At 43.6% G+C, this 21113-nt stretch overlaps 1 protein-coding gene across 1 annotated transcript in view; it reads right to left on the reverse strand.

Annotated features, from left to right (window-relative positions):
• Window positions 1-21113, reverse strand: part of RCOR1 (REST corepressor 1) — a 138992-nt gene that overhangs the window by 66902 nt on the left and 50977 nt on the right. Inside the window, exon 3 of the mRNA XM_030558703.1 lies at window positions 3018-3101. Within this exon, the coding sequence (XP_030414563.1) occupies window positions 3018-3101 (84 nt within the window). The remainder of the gene's footprint in view (window positions 1-3017; window positions 3102-21113) is intronic.

Genomic DNA, 21113 nt, shown 5'->3' on the forward strand with positions numbered 1-21113 from the left:
GAGTGCGAGAGCAGGGTTTTGTAGCAGGTGTGGATGGGCTACGTAGCACAGAGGAATGGACTGACTGGGCAGAGACGAGCACAGCTATTTTAAGAGACAGTTGGGAGCTGACCTAGGGCAGACTGGAGGGATTTTGTTCTTGCTCTACTCTGCCAGAGAATACAACATTTTATTGTTCAGTCTTTGTTCATGAAACTGCCAGTGGGTACAATCACCTCAGTGACACTCTGTAACAAAGGGTTTTGGGGGGAGCCAGGAGCATATCTATAACCCCTTATTGACAGCACTCAGTTCAGAGGGTGTGGAGGAGTGTGAAAGGAGCAGCGAAGTTATTGACTCCCACGAACATGATTAACAAGCCAAGGGATGAAAATAACCAATATGCAAGTAAATAGCAGACAGGGCCAAAACCACTACAAATATCCACCACTTAAATATATTCCTCCAGCACGGGTAAAAACACTGTTCCATCTTCAAGCATACATGGCACAACTATGTTTTAACTCATCTGTGCTAAAGCCTTGGACAAGCAAGTCTATACCACAGTTAAGATACACCATTACACCACAAGATAAGACTACGTCAAGGGACAATGACTGTAACCTGGTCCCCCAACAGTTTTTCTGTAGTTTAGACAAGCCCTTACTCAATTCAAACTACTGAAATCTTCATGAAATCTTTCAGCATCTGCCTCCATTTCAGAGAACTGCTATACTCACTAGGACAAGGATATATGCTAACTGCTGTTTATAGTGCTTAGCTTGCTCTTCCCATTAAGCCTTGACCCTGAAAGTAAAGAAAAACCTCCAGCAGTAAGATTGTAACAGCAGGTATGGGCTGAGGCCCTGGAGCATGAGCCAAGCTGGTACTGCACAGGTGCTAAAGGAGTGTCTAAGCCATTCTCACAGCCCTGATTTTTCAGCCATAACACTCCCCTCCACATCAAATAGCTCTACAACAAAAAGAAATTCTATAAAGACCTGCTGCAGTAAAGTCCTTAGTGGGGAGGGTCTCCCCAGAGTATGGGAGATTGGTACAAGGAACCACGCTCCATCACTGTAAACTCTCTGAAAGGAGGACAGGAGCTGGAACAATACGGGACCTTTTCAGATTTTGTACTGTTGTAAATCATGGCATGTTGCCCCGGAAGTCAGTTTAGTAAAATTGCTGTATGGTCAGACACAGACAAAGTGCATGCGTATGAAATTTGAAAGGAGAGAGTTCCTAGATGCTCATTGTCCACAACCTTGCATCTTTGGAGAAGAGCCAGTAATTTCCTTCGAGGGTAATTCACATGCATTATATCCAATGGTACCAGTGGCTACAACCTTTCACAGTTGGTAACATACAGCCACCCCCAACTACACTTATGCTCACCACCCCCAGACCAAAAAGAAATCCAATTCCTATAAGCAAGGGGCTAAAAATTACAAAGCTAAAAAATCAACCCCCACATCTGAAGCCAGGTGTTCGCAATCTTTTGCAATTTTGCAGACTACCAAATTTTGGAGGGTGGCCCAGAAAGAAATAGCACATTTGTTTCCATCTGCAAACTCCTCACAAGAGACACACACAAAAGAAGGAAGCACTCTCTCCTCTCCAGAGATTTTATATAATGCACACAAATAGGAATACAAAGTCCACTAACTGGCAGTCTGACCCCACCACTAGGGGAGGAGGAAGAAGTCACACTTATATGGCACTTTTCATCTATAGATTTCAAAGTATCATCAACCTTTTACAGATAGGCAGACTGTAAGAGAGAGTCAGTGAACATTCCACTGCAGAAAAGTCACCCAGCAGAACTCAGGCCACCCAGGATATCACTAGTCTGATACCTTATATACTAGATTACCTATACTGCCTCCTTTAGCACTCTTCGGGCTGGTCTACACTGGGGGGGTATTGATCTAAGATACGCAACTTCAGCTACGTGAATAGCGTAGCTGAAGACGAAGTATCTTAGATCGATTTACGTCGGGTCCTCATGGCACGGGATCGACGTCCGCGGCTCCCTGTGTCGACTCCACTACCACCGCTCGCTCCGGAGGAGTTCCGGAGTCGATGGGAGCACATTCAGGGATCAACATATCAGGTCGAGATGAGACACGATATATTGATCCCCAAAAAATCGATCACTACCCACGGCAGGTAGTCTGGATGTCCCCTTAGTCTTCAGCAAACCATCACAACTGCCTTGTGAGGAGTATCACCCCTATGAAGCCAGTGAAAACAAAGGTCAAGCGATTTGACCAAGACCACAGAGGGAATCAGTATCAGAGCTGGGAGCAGCACCTTTAGTTCCTTGCTCCTGGTCTTGTGCTCAGGTCACAGCATAAAGTTAAATTAAAACAAAATAACCCCCCTCCACTTTATTAAAGAGTTACCATTTAATTGCTAGCTATGTTAAAGACACTGTAATTCTTCAGGAAGTGAACCGCAAATAGACATTTCTACCTCTAGTTCCGCCATGAGTTAATGGCCGTTGGAAACCTGTTCCCAGGGACACATTCAGTTTACAATTTGCTGTCACATGGAAATCAAAGACACTCTAATTGTTCCCACATTTTAAACTTGAGTTCCAGGTATGGGGTTATTGAGGGTTTGGGTTTTTTGTGGGTTTTTGTTTTTTTTTTTGGTTTGGCCATGATTTCTTCCCTCCCTCCCTCCCTCCCCCACAAATGCCTCTCCTTCTGGCCTCAGAAACTTTATTTCTGTTGCCTTCTACAGCACATGACTGGAAGATCACAGCAGCTTGCTGATCAAGAGCCTCAAAAATTCATACCAATGAAGGAAATCATAAGAGGTCTTTCCTCCTCCCCAATGGATATGGTGGTTCTTGGCAGCTGTTCAGCAAGGAATGAAACCCTGTGTTTGGTACTTTTTTTAATTCCCAAATTCATTTTGAAGCACACTGAGAAAACCACACTGAGTAACCACTCTCTGCTGCAAAAGGTTTCTTCACTTTCTTAAAAATAAACCACTTAAACAAAAATAAGCATTCAAAATAGACTTACATTTTGCCTCGGACAGATTCTGATTAGGTGACCAGACCAGCATGCCAAGGTTCTCTCTCTCCTGACAGCGCCTTGCAAGTTTGGCTTAAGAAAAAACAGATATACAGCAAAGTTAAAAACAGACTTCAAGCATCTTATCGCCAGCTAGTACTGAAACAAACTGGGTACAAGAGTGACTTATCGTCCAGCTTTCAGTTAATCTAACAAGGTTAAAAGCCTTCCTCCCTCTCCCCCTTCAGATCAGAGGCCTCTATTTGTCTCTTCTTATACATCACTCTTAATACATTGTGACAGAGGAAGTATATTCACCCTCTTTCGTGCAGGAATTAACATTCCTCCATCAACGTACTTGATTATTTCTCTTCTGCCTTTTGTTAAATGAAGGGAAGGCGCAAGAACCGGATGCTATGGATACAAGATCCTGAATGCCATGGTCATTTCCTTGTGTAGTTATGTCAGGACTTCAGGACAGGCACATGGAATGAAGAATGTTCTGGGATTTTTTGCAAATCCCTGTTAATTATCTCAAGACATCCTCCAGTTCCAACTAAGTATTTCTACACCGACATTTCATACACACTGGAGCAGATTCAAATCTCAGTTATATTGTGGTCACTAGGATTAGAATCTGGGCCTTTGTTTGTCCAATTACTCTAAACAGGGAAATGGCTCTCTTTGTTCATGGGTCTGTTACATCACAATAAAGAGCTGCCCAGCATGATGCATTGAAATCTTCAATTCAAAGCCACATGCATGTATGGTTCCTGATCTCTTGCTATGCGAGTTGCTCTTTCTGAAAACAATGCAAGTCTGTGTATAGCAATTTTTTTGACAGTCTGCTGTTCAATTCCTTATACCATTAGCCTGGTACAGTAAAGATATTAGAAGAGATAGATAGCTATCAGAAGTAGATACACCAAAAATGGAGAGAGCAGAACAAAAAGCCTTGCTCTGTTGAGTCAGCATGTGTAGGTAAATCCATTACTAGTACTGGCAGCACCACGTTAAGAGAAAAACTCTCATATTTAGTTATCAGTGGAGTACTGGGTATTATTATTCCTACTGCAAAATATCTATGGAGTGCTAAAGATCTACAGTGTTTCACATACAGAATGACACATACCCTGCCCCGATCTGATTAATAATATTATATAAAACACAACAGGACCAAAGTTCAGAAGAAGAAATTCTTAGGGCACTTCTGCACTGAACTGCATCCTGCGTCAGTGTCTCAGAGCCCAGCTCTACAGACTTGGGCTCAGGCTGTGGGGCTAAAAATAGCAGTGCAGATGTTTCCACTTGGGCTACAGCTCAGGCTCTGAGATGACCCACATCCCTGTCACTGGGTTTCAGAGCCTGGGCAGGAACATCTACATGGCTATTTTTATCCCTGCAGTGCAAGCCCCCACAAGCCTGAGTCTGTAGATCCAGGCTCAGACTCGCTGCTGTGTGTCTTTTTTGCCACGTAGACATACCCTTAGTTATGAGAAGCAGCAAATAGAGACTGTACCCCAGGGTACTACACATGTGAAGTCAGAACAGGATTGACTTTTATAACTCATTTGCAGCAGAGATACAGAGTTATGGTCTCCTGAAGCTTGGTGCTGGTAAGTACATGTTCTTCAGGCTACATCAAAACATTTGGTGGGTGCATGCAGTGAACCTTAATGTTTTGATCACTCAGGCTGCGTTGTTTTTTAACATTGCCTCCCCTTAACTTGGCATTAGACAACAAACCTAAGTTACGTTTTCAGATAACAGTTTAAATCCCAATACCACCATTTTAGAAACTGGCATGTTATTAACCTCTAATTCAAAGCAGAGATACCGATTATTTTTACTCCCAATTGTCTGGATGCTGAAATTTGCATCATCTCTACACCTCAGCACATTAATGCAAGAAAGTTTATTTTCTCTCTGTTCTGCCATGAAGATGCTGAGAAATTAATGACCTTTTTCCTCTAGTATTAAGAAAACTGGCAACTGCATCTTTCGAGTCACATTCAAACTCCAAGTATCCAGAAGACTCCGCCTTGGAATACTGTGAGCAGTACACATTTTTGAGACTTTCTACATTAGGCAGAAAGTTGGGGGGAGGGGGCGAAGAGAGAAGCCAACATTCTCTGGAGAAGAATGACAGGGTGGAGATGGGATGTTCTACAGAGACTATAAGAACATCTTAATTTAGAACGACAATAACTGGACTTTGAACAAAACCTGCTATGATCTTGAAACATTCAGGATTAAGCTTCACCCTCTTATCTGTCCCTGACAAAATCAAGATTATGGAGTTGTGAGAAAGTAAAATAGGCAACCCCGATGCCATTCACTTGTAGAATACTGCTCCACTGCATTATTCATCTCACTTCTATTCACCCATTGTTCAGCCTACTACAGAAGTATCAGAACGGGGGGGAAAAAAACCCAAAAAACTACCACTATAAGAGGTTATATCCACACCATTTGTGGATACACAAATAAATGCACAAGAACTAGTGAGAGACTCCAACTAAGATTTACTTTAAGCAGTGACAGTCGACTATACCCCAAAAGATGTATTAGGCTGTATTTTGTCAGTTAGGATTCAGGAGTCAGTTACCTAAATGCCAAAAAACTTCGTTAACAGGGTTAAGAGTTGCCCAGTGGTGCCTCGTACCCCTCCAAAATATGAAGAGTAGCTAAATGTAAAGCCTCTGAAAACCAGGAAATCTTTTATTTACTGGTTTTCAGAGATTACATTTAGCCACTCTGCACATTATGGAAGGGCACAAAGGCGCTACCTTACCCTACAGCAGCTGTAGCAGCACAAATTACAGTATTGCAGCTATGCCGTTGTAATACAGACACTTCCTATCAGTGAAAGGGATTTTTCCTTCAATAAAGAAGGTAATCCACCTCTTCAAGAGCTGGTAACTAGGTCAAAGGAACAATTATTCTGTCAACCTACCTGTATCTACAGTGAGGGTAGGTTGACCTAAATACATCACACAGGACATTAAATTTTTCACAGCCCAGACGATGCAGCTGGGTTGACCTATATATTAAGCCTAGACTGGGCTAGCAGTTTTCTGGTCGCAGACCCCTTGGGATTTGTGGACTGTGTGTAACTGGTCCATGAAAGGTTGTCATTACCACAGAACAGTGATTTTCAACCTGTGCTCCATGGATGGGGCTCTGAAGACTAGGTCTAAGATTTCCAAAGGGTTCTGCATCTCCATGTGAAATCTTTTAGGGGTCCACATACGAGAAAAAAAAAGTTGAAAAACCACTGGACTAGGCCTAATTCTGAATTAACAACAATTGGGGGCTTTTAAGGATTAAAAAAAAAAAAAAAAAAAAAAAAAAAGGAAAAGACTTCCGTACCATATAAACACACACACACACCCATAGCCCAGCTCTCCTCCTTCCTTGCACCTGGCGCCTTGGCAAGGATTACCCCACCCACAGAACACACTGTATGTTAAACCCCTTCCCTGCATTGGTGTCACCCTCTCATCTCCCCACTCTCTGCCTGTCCAGCACAGCTTGGTTCCCCCCTCCTCCCCACACAGAGGCAGGCATCAGGATGGGGCCCACAGACTAAGGAGCTGGGGAAAGGTGCAAAACAGTGGGGATACTTTTGAAGGGGTAAGACACATGGGGTGCATGAATGTGGGTTTTTGAGTGGGATAGATGATGCCTTGTTTGACCCCCTTCTTTCCACAGCCTTCCAATCCCTAATATTCTCTCCAATGTCTCAGATTTCCCCCCATACTGCTCTGAGACTGCTCCAACTCCAATATTACCACCATCATACCCATTGCTCATCTTAGTGGCTGCTCTCATCCCCTTTCCCTGCACATTTAGTAGCCTTGCTAACACATGGGGAAGGTGGGGAGACAGGTTAAGACTGCCCTGCCCCCAACAGAGGTATAAGGGTCCCCCAAGATATTGGTTTACACATGGGGGCGTCCCTGCCCTCTCTAACACTGGGTGTAGCTGCCACCCCATTCCCAAATATAGCCTCGACTAGAGGTTTTCAAATTGTGGGGCTCAGCCCCCCAGGGGGGCATGGAGGAACGTGTGGGGCTCAGGCCAGCCTGGGGCAGGGCTTGGGGAAGGAGTGCTGCCTCCAACTGACCTCAGCGGGCCACCCAGTCTGGCTCAATGGCACCACCTGCCACAGTCACACTGAACTCTGCTTCTGGCAGCCTCCATGCCCAGTGCTGGCTCTGCCCCCAGAGACCTTCCCACACCCTGAAAATCCGAGGGAGGAGGGGCAGGTATTGTGTCTATGTGTGTGTGCTGGGGGAGGTGCAACCAAAAACTAATTCAAAGGGGGGCTCAGCTCAAAAAATCTGAAAACCTCTGGCCTAGACAAACCTACAATAAGGTGGGTGCGCAACTGATTAGAAAAGCACACTCAGAAGGCAGTTAGCTATGGTTAGCAATTAAGCTGGAAGGGCACAATGAGAGGGGTCTCACAGGGATCTGTCCAGCCTCTGGTTCTAGTCAATATCTTCATGAATCATTTGGATAACGGTATAGAGAATACACTTAAAGTTTGCAGAGGATACCAAGCTGGAAGGGATTGCAAGTGATTTGGAGGACAGGGTTAAAATTCAAAATGATCTTGAGAAACTGGAGAAATAGTCTGAAATAAAAAGGATGAAATTCAGTAAGAACAAATGCAAGTACTCTGCTTAGGAACAATCAATTGCACAAATATAAAATGGGAAATGACTGCTTAGGAAAGAGTACTGCAGAACAGGATCTGGGGGCTATAGTGGATCACTAACTAAATAGGATTCAACAATATAATACTGTTAAAAAACGCAAACATCATTCTGGGGTGTATTAAGAGTGTTGCAAGCAAAACGTAAGTAATTCTTCTACCCTATTCAGCACTGACAAGGTCTCAAGAGGAGTACTGAGTCCAGTTTCGGGTGCCACGCTTCAGGAAAGACATGAACAAATTGGAGAAAGTCCAGAGGAGAGCAACCAAAATGATTAAAAGTCTAGAAAGCATGACCTATGAGGCAAGATTGAATAAACTGGGTTTGTTTAGTCTTGAGAAGAGAGAGTCTATAACAACCTTTTACATACTTGAAAAGAGAAGGGTGATAAATTGTTCTTCTTAGCCACTGAGCACAGGACAAGAAATAATGGGCTTAAATTGCAGCAACAGTGATTTAGGTTGGACATTAGGAGAAAAACTTCCAAATTGCCAGGGTAATTAAGCACTGGAACAAATTACCTAGAAAGTTGTGGGATCTCTGTCATTGGAGGCTTTTAAGACCAGGTTAGACAGATACTTGTCAAGAATGGTCTAGATACTCAATAGGTGGCCCACCAAGGCTTCCTGTGTGGCCAATCAACTCCCCTTAAAAAAAGGTTTATAATTATATTCATGAACAGTGATGCATAGCCTATCATTTGCCTATGACTTCCTTAGTAAGTAACTTACTGCTGGATCTTAAGTTCTTACGATGGCACTGGCTACGACTGAGCTAGGACATTGCCTATTTTTTCATCAGTGACGGTAATGGAGCCAAAAATGAACGCCAATGTAAGTGAATGTTGCAAAATCAACAGCAAAAAAACCAAGCTTTTCACCCAAGCTGGAGAGTGGATTTTTTTATTACACCACCTGATTTAAACGCAACACTTTTGTGTTTAACGTGCCAAACCACTGTATCCATCTGTAAAGTCATCAATGCGAAGTGCCACTTTGAATCAAAGCACAGTAACACTCAATATGGCCATTTCCTGGCAGTGTTAAAAGACGTGACAAAATTGAAAATCTGAAGTCTTTGTATCACACTTCAAATGTCTCCTCACAATATCAGTGACTGTGCAGGACAAAGTAACAGCTGCTTCTCTTCAGATACTGTTGGTGCTAGCTAAAAAGAGAAAGCCTTTCCTGGATGCTGAGTTTGTGAACAAGTGCACATCAGAAATACTGGAGGAGCTTTTTGCTGGAGATAAAAACAAAGATGATATTGTGAACCATGTGAAGCAAGTTCTCGTCTGATTCCTTGGCAGCACAGAGATTGGAGGTAGTTTACGATGACTGTTTATCAGCACTGATGTCCAATCTAAAAAACAAAACAAAACACCACCAAATGCATGTATCTCGCAGTGGATACATCAAGCGATTTAAGTGACACTGCGCGGTTATTACTATTTGTTAGATTTTATGATGGTGAAATTTTCAAGGAAGAATTTTTATGTTTAATACCATTAGAAACCTACACCACAGGAGAGATCATTTTTGAAAGGGTAAATGGATTTTATGGGAAAAAATGCGTTATATCTGCAGAAAATAAACTTGCTTGTTACAAACAGAGGTCCCTCCATAATAGGAAAAAAAGAGAAGGACTTTACTTCACATTTGGCAGAGTTATACCCTTCATTAAATACACTTCACTGCATCATTCACCAGACTGTCCTGTACAGTAAGTTGTCTGGGGATTTGAAAAAACAATGGGTATTCTGATGAGACTAGTGAACTACATATGCTCAACTTTTAGCTTGTAACAGCAGCTTTTTAAAGCTTTTTACAGTATGTTTCAGCCAAATACAGTGAGTGACCTGTTGCAGCACAATGATGTTCACTGGTTAAGTAGCAGGTCTGTGTGTTAGTGAGGTTTTGTGCGCTTCAGACTCTCTTCAGACCACTAGACAAACAAGGTTTACGAGTTCCTGGAATTTATAAATTATATCCCCTCTGTCAATCTGTGTGATATTACTGGTCACATCAATTCCCCTAAATTGTAGTTCCAAGGCTGAGCAAGCAGTATTGGTGATGGGTTTGAAAAAGTGTGTGCCTTTCAGAGGAATCTTGAAATCTTTCAGACAGACTTATCAGGAAAGATGTTGTACTTTCCTACATTTCTTGTGAAACTACAGATGAAACTTCGATGAAAACGATGCAAGAATTCCTAAACAATCTGATTGAAAAAAGTTTACAATTCCAAAGGATTTGTTTTCTCTTGTTTGTTATCTCTGCCAACAGACTCTGCCCTTCCGAAGCAAAGAACATTCTTGATTCAATTGATGAAGATGCTTCTCAATTCGAAATTGTAAGGTTCCAGAGCACAGATGTCTTGAAAGCAAAATTCAGAGAAGTGGGACTTAGCAATTTCTGGACTCAGTATGCTGACCAATAACCAGAATCCAGCCATCTATCTTTTAACAATGTTCGGATCAACGTACCACTGCGAATCTGGGTTTTCTACACCATGAACATTATTTTTTTAAAAACACCACAATCGCTTGACAGATGAGCATCTTCACCAGTGCATATGCCTTGCCCAGACCTCCTACAAACCACTCTTCACAAAGCTTGCCAGAGATTGTTGATGTCACCTCTCCCATTAGTGATTGCCACAAACCCAGGTAATAATGTTGATTTATAAACTTTGTTAAAAGATAGAAACCCAAACACTTATGTTGTAATGAAGGTCTTTATTTATTGGCAGCGGAAGGGGTTATTATTTTGTCAGCATTCTGCGCAAACGGCCGCCTCTTGTCATAAAATTGTCAAGTCAGCCTGAAAGTAGATCTAATTAAGTATCACTGGTCTATGTAATACTTAGCCCAGCAGGGGACTAGACTAGATGATCTATCAAGTTCCCTTCCAGTCCCACATTTCTATTATTCCCCTACGTCAGGTACAACTCCCCTCTGGCCCCTAGATATTGCCTTGAGAAATGGGACTATGAATGACTTCTCCTACCAGGACCCAGCCTGTCCAGCAGCCTTAAACAAGAGAGAGGAGAACACGGGAATAAAAGGCTCCCCACCTCCCCAATCATCCCCCATTTCCTCTGCCACCCACCTCAAACTCCACTATAACAAGTGACACAGCTAAGAGCAGTTCAAGCACTTCTCTATGCTTGGAATGTACAGATAATTATTCCAGAACAGTTATTTCAATATAACCCCCATGTGGGCACAATCTAGAATAACTATTTTGGAATTGTTACTTTGGTACATTTCAGTGCACAGGCAAGCCCTACAACCCACCCATGTTGGAGGGAAACTAAGCCCCCCCTTGCACCTAATTCAGTGCTTTGACAGGCTATTCCGCCAAAGAGCTAACCCTGGCACATGAAGTTTCATTAAAAATCCTCCCTTTAATTAAAGCTGTTTTTAGGACACTTGTGCAGCTTTTTGTGTTGACACTCTTACACCGATTTACATTTGGTTTATAGCAGTTGAAATCTGTAAGTTTAAACGTGCAAACTAAACCAATATAATCAGTTTTAAACAGACAGACAAGTGTCCACACAAGGGTTCGCAGCTAAACTAATTTTCAATCAATGGGTTTTTAATCAGTTTCAGTTAAACTGTTTCAAGCTGTGTTTTGACAATAGCAGACAAGGAAGTGCTGACGTTCTGTTATAAGACTGAGGCCTGCATTTTCAGCCATCCTATTTAAATGCTGACAAAGTAGTTGAGTTGTGTACAGACACCCAATACATCACTACATAGGAGTGAGTCTCTATCATACTTGCTAAATTCCCAGTGATTTCCTTGCATCCCTCTGAATTTCCCCCAACAGCCCCCGCCTCCCAGTTTTGTGAACTAGTTACATGCCAATTTAGTGACTGTTTGGAAATTTGAATTGAAATTGAAACATTAATACACACCTTAAAAGAATATACAGTGTATGATAAAATACGTGTATCTGAAAAAGTAGACTAGATTTGAAAAGTATGAACATAGACTAGCTGTTGTTTTTTATGACAATGTCAGTGCATTCATTTTGGTGATGCTGGCCAACCTAATTACTTCAAATGATGATTTGTAGGCAAAGTCTAAATAAGCTCTCCCTGACAGCTAGTGATGAGCTGGGGCAGGGGAAGGAAAGGCTTCAGGACCAGATTGTATTTACATTCACACCTAATATACCTAGATATCCAGCAAACAGAGCTGTGTTGACCAAGTGATAGATTTTGGCTGGGGCTGAGTTACAAATCACTTGAATGTGGGGAAGGGGGGCAGAAATATGAAACGTTCTTATTGTATGAGTAAAGGGCAGTAGAACTGTACTTAGCTTGCACTGATTGAGGGCATCAAGAGAGAGGGTGGGGACATGTCCCTCTCCACTGTTTAAAGACAGAGCTGATTAGGCTCCATAGATAGACCTGATTATCAGTGGTTTCAGCTGCAGTGGTCACTTAACAACACAAAAGACTCTGGGCTTGTCTACATCAGAAAGTTGCAGCGCTGGTGAGGGAGTTACAGCGCTGCAACTTTGAAGGTGTACACATCTGCAGGGCACCACCAGCGCTGCAACTCCCTGTTTGCAGCGCTGGCCGTACTCCCGTTTTGTCTCGGGTGTAGAGGATCCAGCGCTGGTGATCCAGCGCTGGTAATCCAATGTAGACAGTTACCAGCGCTTTTCTTGACCTCCGTGGAAGGAGGAAGCCTCTGGTAATCAAGCTGGTTTCCTTTCCCAGTTTGCTCTCTCGGTCCCGGAGCCACCCAGCAAACCGCAGGGAAGGAGACCTGCTTGCTCGGGGTTCCGGGACCGAGAGAGCAAACCGGGAACGCCGCGGTTTGCTCTCTCGGTCCCGGAGCCACCCAGCAAACCGCAGGGAAGGAGACCTGCTTGCTCGGGGTTCCGGGACCGAGAGAGCAAACCGGGAAAGGAAACCAGCTTCGCCGCGGTTTGCTCTCTCGGTCCCGGAACCCCGAGCAAGCAGGTCTCCTTCCCCGCGGTTTGCTGGGTGGCTCCGGGACCGAGAGAGCAAACCGCGGCGTTCCCGGTTTGCTCTCTCGGTCCCGGAACCCCGAGCAAGCAGGTCTCCTTCCCCGCGGTTTGCTGGGTGGCTCCGGGACCGAGAGAGCAAACCGCGGCGTTCCCGGTTTGCTCTCTCGGTCCCGGAACCCCGAGCAAGCAGGTCTCCTTCCCCGCGGTTTGCTGGCTGGCTCCGGGACCGAGAGAGCAAACCGCGGCGTTCCCGGTTTGCTCTCTCGGTCCCGGAACCCCGAGCAAGCAGGTCTCCTTCCCCGCGGTTTGCTGGCTGGCTCCGGGACCGAGAGAGCAAACCGCGGCGAAGCTGGTTTCCTTTCCCGGTTTGCTCTCTCGTCCCGGAACCCCCCTTGAAGCCGCCCAACAGCGCTGCAGTGTGGCCACATCTAACACCACTTGCAGCGCTGGTTGCTGTAAGTGTGGCCACTCTGCAGCGCTGGCCCTATACAGCTGTACTAATACAGCTGTAACAACCAGCGCTGCAAAATTTTAGATGTAGACATGGCCTAAGTGTTTAGACCTGCTGTGGAGACAGTGTTTCTGTGGAAGAGACAGCCCACACTGCACTAGCAGCGAGGTTCCCCCACTGAGAGCTCAGCTGGGTGGAACCTCAAGAGACCAACTCGCAGAGGTCACAGTGGCAGGTGGCAGCAGAAGGTGACCGCGCAGGGCCATTGGCAACAGAGTGGTGGAGTGAATGGTGGCACAATGAACAGCAGTGGCCAGAGCGAACAGTGAGCAGCTGGAGGAACGAGCAAGGTGCCTTCTTGCTCCCCACATGGGAGGTGTATTCACGTGACAGCACCTCTGAACTCTGAGTCTCCACTGATCAAGGATAACACCGGTGAGTAGGGTGCGGGGAGGGAAAAGTGAGGGGTACGTTAAATAAACATTTGTTTGTTGGACTATATTTTAGTCACTTTGCTCCAGAATGCTAGATTTGTGACTGGGAATGGAAACATATTTATATGTTTCCTAGTAGGCCAAGATTTTTAAAATGCATTATTTACCAAGGTTGTTATCTCGCATCATTGCTATCTTGAGAGGTCATTATGTTGGGGAGTTTCTGTACTGAACATTATTATAATTAATTTTTACATAAGAATGGTCATACTGGGTCAGACTAATGGTCCATATAGCCCAGTATCCTGTCTTCTGACAGTGGTCAACACCAGGTGCTTCAGAGGCAATGAACAGAACAGGGAATCAAGCGATCCATCCCCGTTGCCCATTCCCAGCTTCTGGCAAACAGGCTAGGGACACTCAGAGCATGGTGTTGCACCTCTCCCCATCCTGGCTAATAGCCACTGATGGACCTGTTCTCCAGGAATTTATCTAGTTGTTTTTTTTAATCCTGTTATAGTTTTGGTCTTCACAGCATGCCCTGGCAAAGAGTTCCACAGGTTGACTTTATGTTGTGTGAAGAAATACTTCCTTTTGTTTTTTTAAAACCTGCTGTCTATTAATTTCATTGGGTGACAGCTAGTTCTTGTGTTATGTGAAGAATTAACTAACATTTCCTTATTCACTTTCTTCACACCAGTCAAGATTTTATAGACCTCTATTGTATCCCCTCTTAGTTGTCTCTTTTCTACGCTGAAAATTCCCAGTCATTTTAATCTCTCCTCCTGTTTCATACCCCTAGTCATTTTAGTTGCCCATCTCTGTACCTTTTCCAATTCCAATATATCTTTTTGGGGATGGGGTGACCAAATCTGCACACAGTATTCAAGGTGTGCACATACCATGGATTTATATAGAGGCAATATGATATTTTCTGTCTTATTATCTATCCCTTTCTTAATGATTCCCTACGTTGTTTGCTTTTTTAACTGCCGCTGCACATTGAGTGGATGTTTTCGGAGAACTATCCACAGTAACTCCAAGATCTCTTTCTTGAGTGTTAACAGCTAATTCAGACTCCATCATGGGACTTAACTATCTTGAATAGTTTTGTATCTGAAAATTTTGCCACCTCACTGTTTACCAGTTTTCCAGATCATTTATGAATATGTTAAACAGTAATAGTCCCAGTACCAACCCCTCCCTCAGAGATACCACTATTTCTCTCTCTCCATACTGAACAGTGAATTTATTCCTACCCTTTGTTTCCCATCTTTTAACCAGTTACTGATCCATGAGAGGACTTCTCTCTTATCCCATGATGGCTTACTTTTCAAAAGTCAATTTAAATTAAATATATTTTTAAAAAAATTTTTTTTTTTAGAAATCTAGACCTGTTATGTGTTTTGGTGCAACTTGCATTATCCTTATGTTAAATTTGCATTATCCTAACAGAACATTTACTTTATTCATCTCTCTGATATATCTATCATCGGCCCTGACACACACACCCCATAAATTCAAACACGCCCCCTAATTTCAATTCCTGGGGAAACCACTGTAGATTCCAAGTGTTACGGAGGGGGAAGAGAAGAGTCCCAATTTGCCCTTCTCCCAAGCATTGTTCTTATCAGGACCTTTGCACCCTGTTGCCCTCCCCTCTGCCTACAACCACTGCTGAGCTTGAAGCAAGTAGGAGCCAGAATCCTTCCTCTATCTGCAGCAGAAGGGCCTGCTACTGCATCCAGCCACCCCGGCATAGTCCCAAACATCACCACTCCCAAGAGTTATAAATCACCACCTGTTCCCAATGGAGCAATGCAGCCCTACTGTAGATTCTCAGCAGTGGCACAGCTTTCTGGGTGAGGCAGCTATATCGTTGGAACAAAGCAAGCTGTTTATTAGTTTATGCTGGCTGTTTGCATTTTTTGTCTTTGCTTTTCCTTGTGTTCTTGTTTGTTCCTAGTTCAGGTGTGGTCAGGCTTCCCTTCCTGTCTGCACTAGCTCACTGCTATCAGCATGCATGGCATACAAGACAGCAGTGCAGTCTGAAGATGCAAAGCATGAGCTACTCCTGACAGCATTCTGCACCAAAATTTTTTTTAATTCTGCAAGTTTTATTTGTCAAATAGATACAGAGGCTCCAGCATGGCGGTAGGGAGCACAGGCCACTGGCTGCACGAAGGTGGAAGATCACCCCGCAGCCCCATCCCACCCCCAAGACACGGATTCAGTGGTGAGGCTGCATCCGACCCAGACATAGCACAAGGCCTGGAGTCCTGCCCCTCTGTGCCAGTTAGGCTCAAAAAGGCAGAATCCAAGTGTGGAGGGGCTCAATGTGGGGGGGTGTCCAGGTGTGGGGTGAGAGGATTCTGTGTGGGACAATCTGGGTGCAGGTAAATCAGCAGAGGGGTCTAGGTTGGGGGGATCCGAATGCACAGAGGCTCGTGGGGGGGGGTCCCCACATGAAGGTTGTTGGGGTTTGGGTGTGGTGGGGGGAGTGGTCTGGGTGCTGGGGAAGGAACCACTCTTTACATCAGAAGACTAATTGTAAACGTTCTTGGCCCATTCAGAGAGACAAGGTGGATGAGGTAATATCTTTTATTGGACAAACTTCTGTTGGTGAGAGACAAGCTTTCAAGTTTATACAGCTTCCAGTCCTGAAGAGGACCCCTGTGTGGTTCGAAAGCTTGTTTCTCTCACCAATAGACCTTGGTCCAATAAAAGATATTGCCTCACCCACCTAGTCTCTAATATTCTGGGACTGACCCGGCTACAACAACAACACTGGATAATGGCCCATTCGGCCCTTCAAGTTTGTATTATTTCCCTGCTGTGAGGTGACAACAGGGCAGACTCATCCCCGTATGTAACCCTTCTGGGGCCACCAGATGTATAGTCGGCCAGTTTTCATTTGGATACTAAAGAACTAGACAGAAGGGTGTTGGCCCTCTTCTCCCCCCTGCTTAAAGCCTTCCGGAAAAACACTCCCCAGACCTGAATAACCAGGCTTGGTGCAGAAGGTTCAGAGGAGGTAACGGGGATGGAGGGCGATGAATAATTTCCCCCATCCCTGAAGAAACATCATACCCACTCCACAAGACGTGTGCGTCCCTATATATATATAGTGCAGAAGCGAGGGCATCCCCAGTTGGCCCTTAGTCATGCCACACTCCCCACTGGGAGCTCCTACAAAAACAGTGCAATGGAGCTTCTCAGTCCTGGCCCTACTGGTCTCACCAAGTGTGGGAGCCTCTTCAGGGTAGAATCTGTTGAGCAACACTATGCCTTCAACAATGTGAAGGACTTTTTCATTAGCCACCTGCCTTACACTGACTTTCATCCCAAGACACTTACTAATGAATATAAGGTCCAGTCCTTCTCCCATTGAAGTCAGTGGGAACTTTGCCATTCACTTAGTGGACAGCACGATCAGGCCCTTAAATGTAATCAAGATGCTCTGCAGAAACTAAGTGAGCAACGTATGGCTGCTATTAAAAAAGTACCCCATGCCAAACACACAGGCTAGCTAATCACATACACAATATTAGATCTTAAATAAGAGTTCTCCAGCAGATACTGCAATTTCCTATTTTCTTAAGAAAATGCTAATTCTGCTGTCACTGGAGTCAGGTGTATGCAGTGTGTGATAGAATATTGAGTTCTCCAGCAGATTCTAATCAACATGAATACATCTAAGTTGACACCAAGTGATATGAGATGGGTTGAATCATCGATTTCTTGTTAGAGTTCACTCAAGGACTGAGAAAAATATAGCACCTGTGTGTTCTAGAGGCCACGTAACAATGCAGTCACTTTGGGTCATGTCTCCATGATCCATATGCAGAAAGCTCATCTTCTGCATCAGTGCTCCTCCTTTCTGCCCCACACCACCAGGGTTGTGCAGTCCAGGATCTACGCAAGTGTACAGGGAGGGGAAATGTACACACACACATGCCCCCAGACACTACCTGGAAAGGATAAAACAGCTTAGAGCTCTATTACAGCTTTCCAATGAAGTTTCATCTACAGAACAGAAATACCCTTCCACCCTCGACCCAAACAAGGGCAGGACTTGGAACAGCTGCAGTCGTTGGTGGGAGAAGAGAAGAAAGAATGCTTACTAGCCATATTATGCAGCTGGTCCCAGCCACCTGCAGGTACCTCAAGACACACCCCAACACCGTTTGTAACGATTGGGGAGGATTTCTGCCAAGCGGATCCTCCAAGTTTCCTTCTGCCTTAACACATCCTGTGGGTTTTACCACTACAAGGACGATCCAGCCCTCTATTTTTTTGGCCTCCTGTGGAGGTCACTACGGTGCAGAGAGCTATGGAATTTACCTGCAGTGGCATAACTCAGAAGCACCTTGCTACCTGCCTAGATATAACCAAGTCTACAGTTAACAAACGTCACTGTTCCCTAAAGTACTGGAATTCTGCAGACACAGAGGTCACACAGTATCTATTGTTAGAGAACAACATGAAAGGCTTTCAGCACCACCACTGAACTTTGTTGAATTACTTAAGTTTATGTGCAGTACAAAAAACTGAAATCCCCCAAGTATTGATGGTGAGAGTCCAACACTCAAAAGACTACATTTACTGAGCCTCTGTCATATCTGGCAGTAATTAATGGTTTGGTGTTTTATGATAAAAAAAGTCTGTATCCCTATTATTGGGGACTAGAGTTAAATGAAATAAAAGCAGTTAAATATCACTCATGAGTAGCTGCATACATCCACTAAAATATAGCCACTTTATTTAAAAAGTGATATAGACATGCTTCTGTTCCAAAGTGATATAAACATGCTTCTGTTCCAAACCCGGCATTTTCTTAATTTATTAATGAAATCCTACATTTAATGAAATCCTACATTTTTGGCTGGGCAACTCCCTCCTCCATATACACACACAAACTTGTCTACACCCACGATATACAATAGAAAAAGTCAGCCTTGGCTCCAATCATTTCAGAAGAGACCATTAAAAACTCCATATTATTGCCCAGTTAAAATCAGCATTACTGACTTCAAAGTGGTACTGCATTTCAACAAGAATTAGCTTTAACAAAAGTTGTGCTGATGCAAAAGAATTCAAACCATTTTGAGAACAATTAAAACAGGAGAAAAAAAAGTTTCCCCATCCTCTTTCCCTCTTGCCAGTGTTAACCGTCTCAGGCAACGATCCAATGAAATTCAAAGCAGTGCCCTGCTACACATCTGCTTTTTTGTGCATGTGACTTATCTTTGGTCAGCAGACTATGCTTGTGACCCCCTTTCATTTTTATTTCAGCAGGACTGCCTAGATTTAATAGCTAGTATCTTGATAAAGTAGTTTTGTACATACTGTAGTAGTGTTAAATGCAGCAGAACATTTCTAGACCCAAAACCTGTAAGTCAGGGGACTTTTTAATTAAAAAGGTTATAAATTAAGCAGCAGTTAGCTCTTCCTATACATAGCTACACCCGATTGGCACTATAATCTATATGCAAATAAAGTGCTGAGGGCAAATTTGTATCCACTCGTGAAACAGAAGCTACTATTTAGAGTGCTATATATAAAAGCAGCATCCTACACCACAGGAGTAAATGAAGGTGCTGTACTACAAACCCAGAGATTGATGTAATATCCATTAAGAGTGTGTGAAAATATTGCTTTAAAAGTTACTGAGTTACAGAGTAATCATCCAGCACGGGTTAAGGAGGTCATTTTGCACTTCTAAATGATGAACATTAAAAGAGCTGAAGGAAAATGAGCTCAGTAAGAGAGACACTATTCCATTACTAAGAACGAAGAATTTCAATCCAAATCTAGGCTGAATTTCATGTATTTAGTTTTTTTAATTATCTGATGCAAGATGCTACTTTTTTTAGATTAATAATTGGAGGAAGCTGATTAAAGTGCAAACAAATAAAAAAAAAATCTTGATTTGCTCACAGTCAAATCCAGCTTAAACAGTGTTACCATTTTGAGGCATCGCCTTGATTTTTTTGCTTTGAGTCCACTCATTCTTTCCTGCAGGCAGGTGGCACCAATATGCAGCCATAGCAGCTGTTTGATCAACTATAAGTGAATGGTCCTTATACACAGAAAATGTAGGTTTATATTTTATACATACACAGAACTGGTCTTAATTCTGCAGTGACCTCTGCACAGGCAGACCGCTGTACCTACACACAACTCATTTCAGGACTAGGTCATAATTTAATGCATCCAGGAATTTTAGATCACAGCATTCAGAAAATCCAGTAATATTGTCATCACCATGCAGCAGCCATCTTCCACAAAACCGTGCCACATGATACATTATTGTATGACATCTGCTTAAAGTTTTGCTATTTGTCAGAGCCCTAATTTTGGATTTCCTGATTTTTGGACATGTCTCAGCCATAGTCACATTTATGTATGGTTTATACACCAACAAGGCACCTGTCCGTTTAAAAGTCATAAGCCGTAAACAGATATATTTTCTTATCCATGTCTCTAAAATTTAGATTATCTGAAGTTAAATATTTTTAAAACCCCAGACTTGTTATTATTTTAGATCAATTTATTTATATTTTTTTCCTCAAATGGAGGACATTAATGATGTCAGTTTCAGTTTTGTTGATGGCCAGTTTCACTTTCAGGTTTTTAGTGGTGCAGCGTCTGGGGTGTGTTTTTAAATGCAGACTGAGTTTAACTTTTCAAAAAGACAAGGTCAAGCCTAGCTACTAACAACCCACTAACATTTTGTAAAGGCTGTAAAACCCCTCTATACTAGCGCTGAAAAGTGTGCAGGCATGTCTATGTAGGGCAGGAGTGGCCAGCCTGTGGCTTCAGAGCCGCCTGGGACTCTTCAGAAGTTAGTATGTGGCTCCTTGCATAGGCACCAACTCAGGGGCTGGAGCTACAGGTGTCAACTTTCCAATGTGCTGCTCAACCCCTGACTCTGCCACAGGCCCTGCCTCTACTTCGCCCCTTCCCCCAAGACACCCGCTGATCCTGCCCCCTTCCCTGAGCTTGCCATGCCCTCGCTCCTCCCCCTCCCCCCAGAGCCTCCTGCAGCATGGGAAAGGAGGGGGAGGTGCTGATCAGCAGGGCTGCTGGCAGGCAGGGGCAGGAGCTGATGGGGGGCTGCTGATGTACTACTGTAGCTCTTTGGCAATGTACATAGGTAAATTCTAGCTCCTTCGGAGGCGCAGGTTGGCCACCCGGACATAAGGAAATAGCCCTGAGTAGCTTCTCTGTATGTCCTCTGTGTAGACACTTATTCCACACACAGTGTGTCTTTGTGGTTTAGATTAATCCATGTACAGATAAGGTGCTAAAGCACACCACCTTCTGCTTTTTATAAGAAAAACAAAAACACAAAACAAAAAAGTCACACTCTCGCTTATTTTGCAGTAGTCTCCCTGTGTAGAAAAGCCCAAAATTTACACTACTTACACTTTCTCAGGCCTTGTCTTCATGCACACACAAAGTGTGTTCTTTACTAGAATTTTAACTTAACTTTTAGTTATGAC

Source organism: Gopherus evgoodei, chromosome 4 (genome assembly GCF_007399415.2).
Source record: "Gopherus evgoodei ecotype Sinaloan lineage chromosome 4, rGopEvg1_v1.p, whole genome shotgun sequence".
Lineage (NCBI taxonomy): Eukaryota > Metazoa > Chordata > Testudines > Testudinidae > Gopherus > Gopherus evgoodei.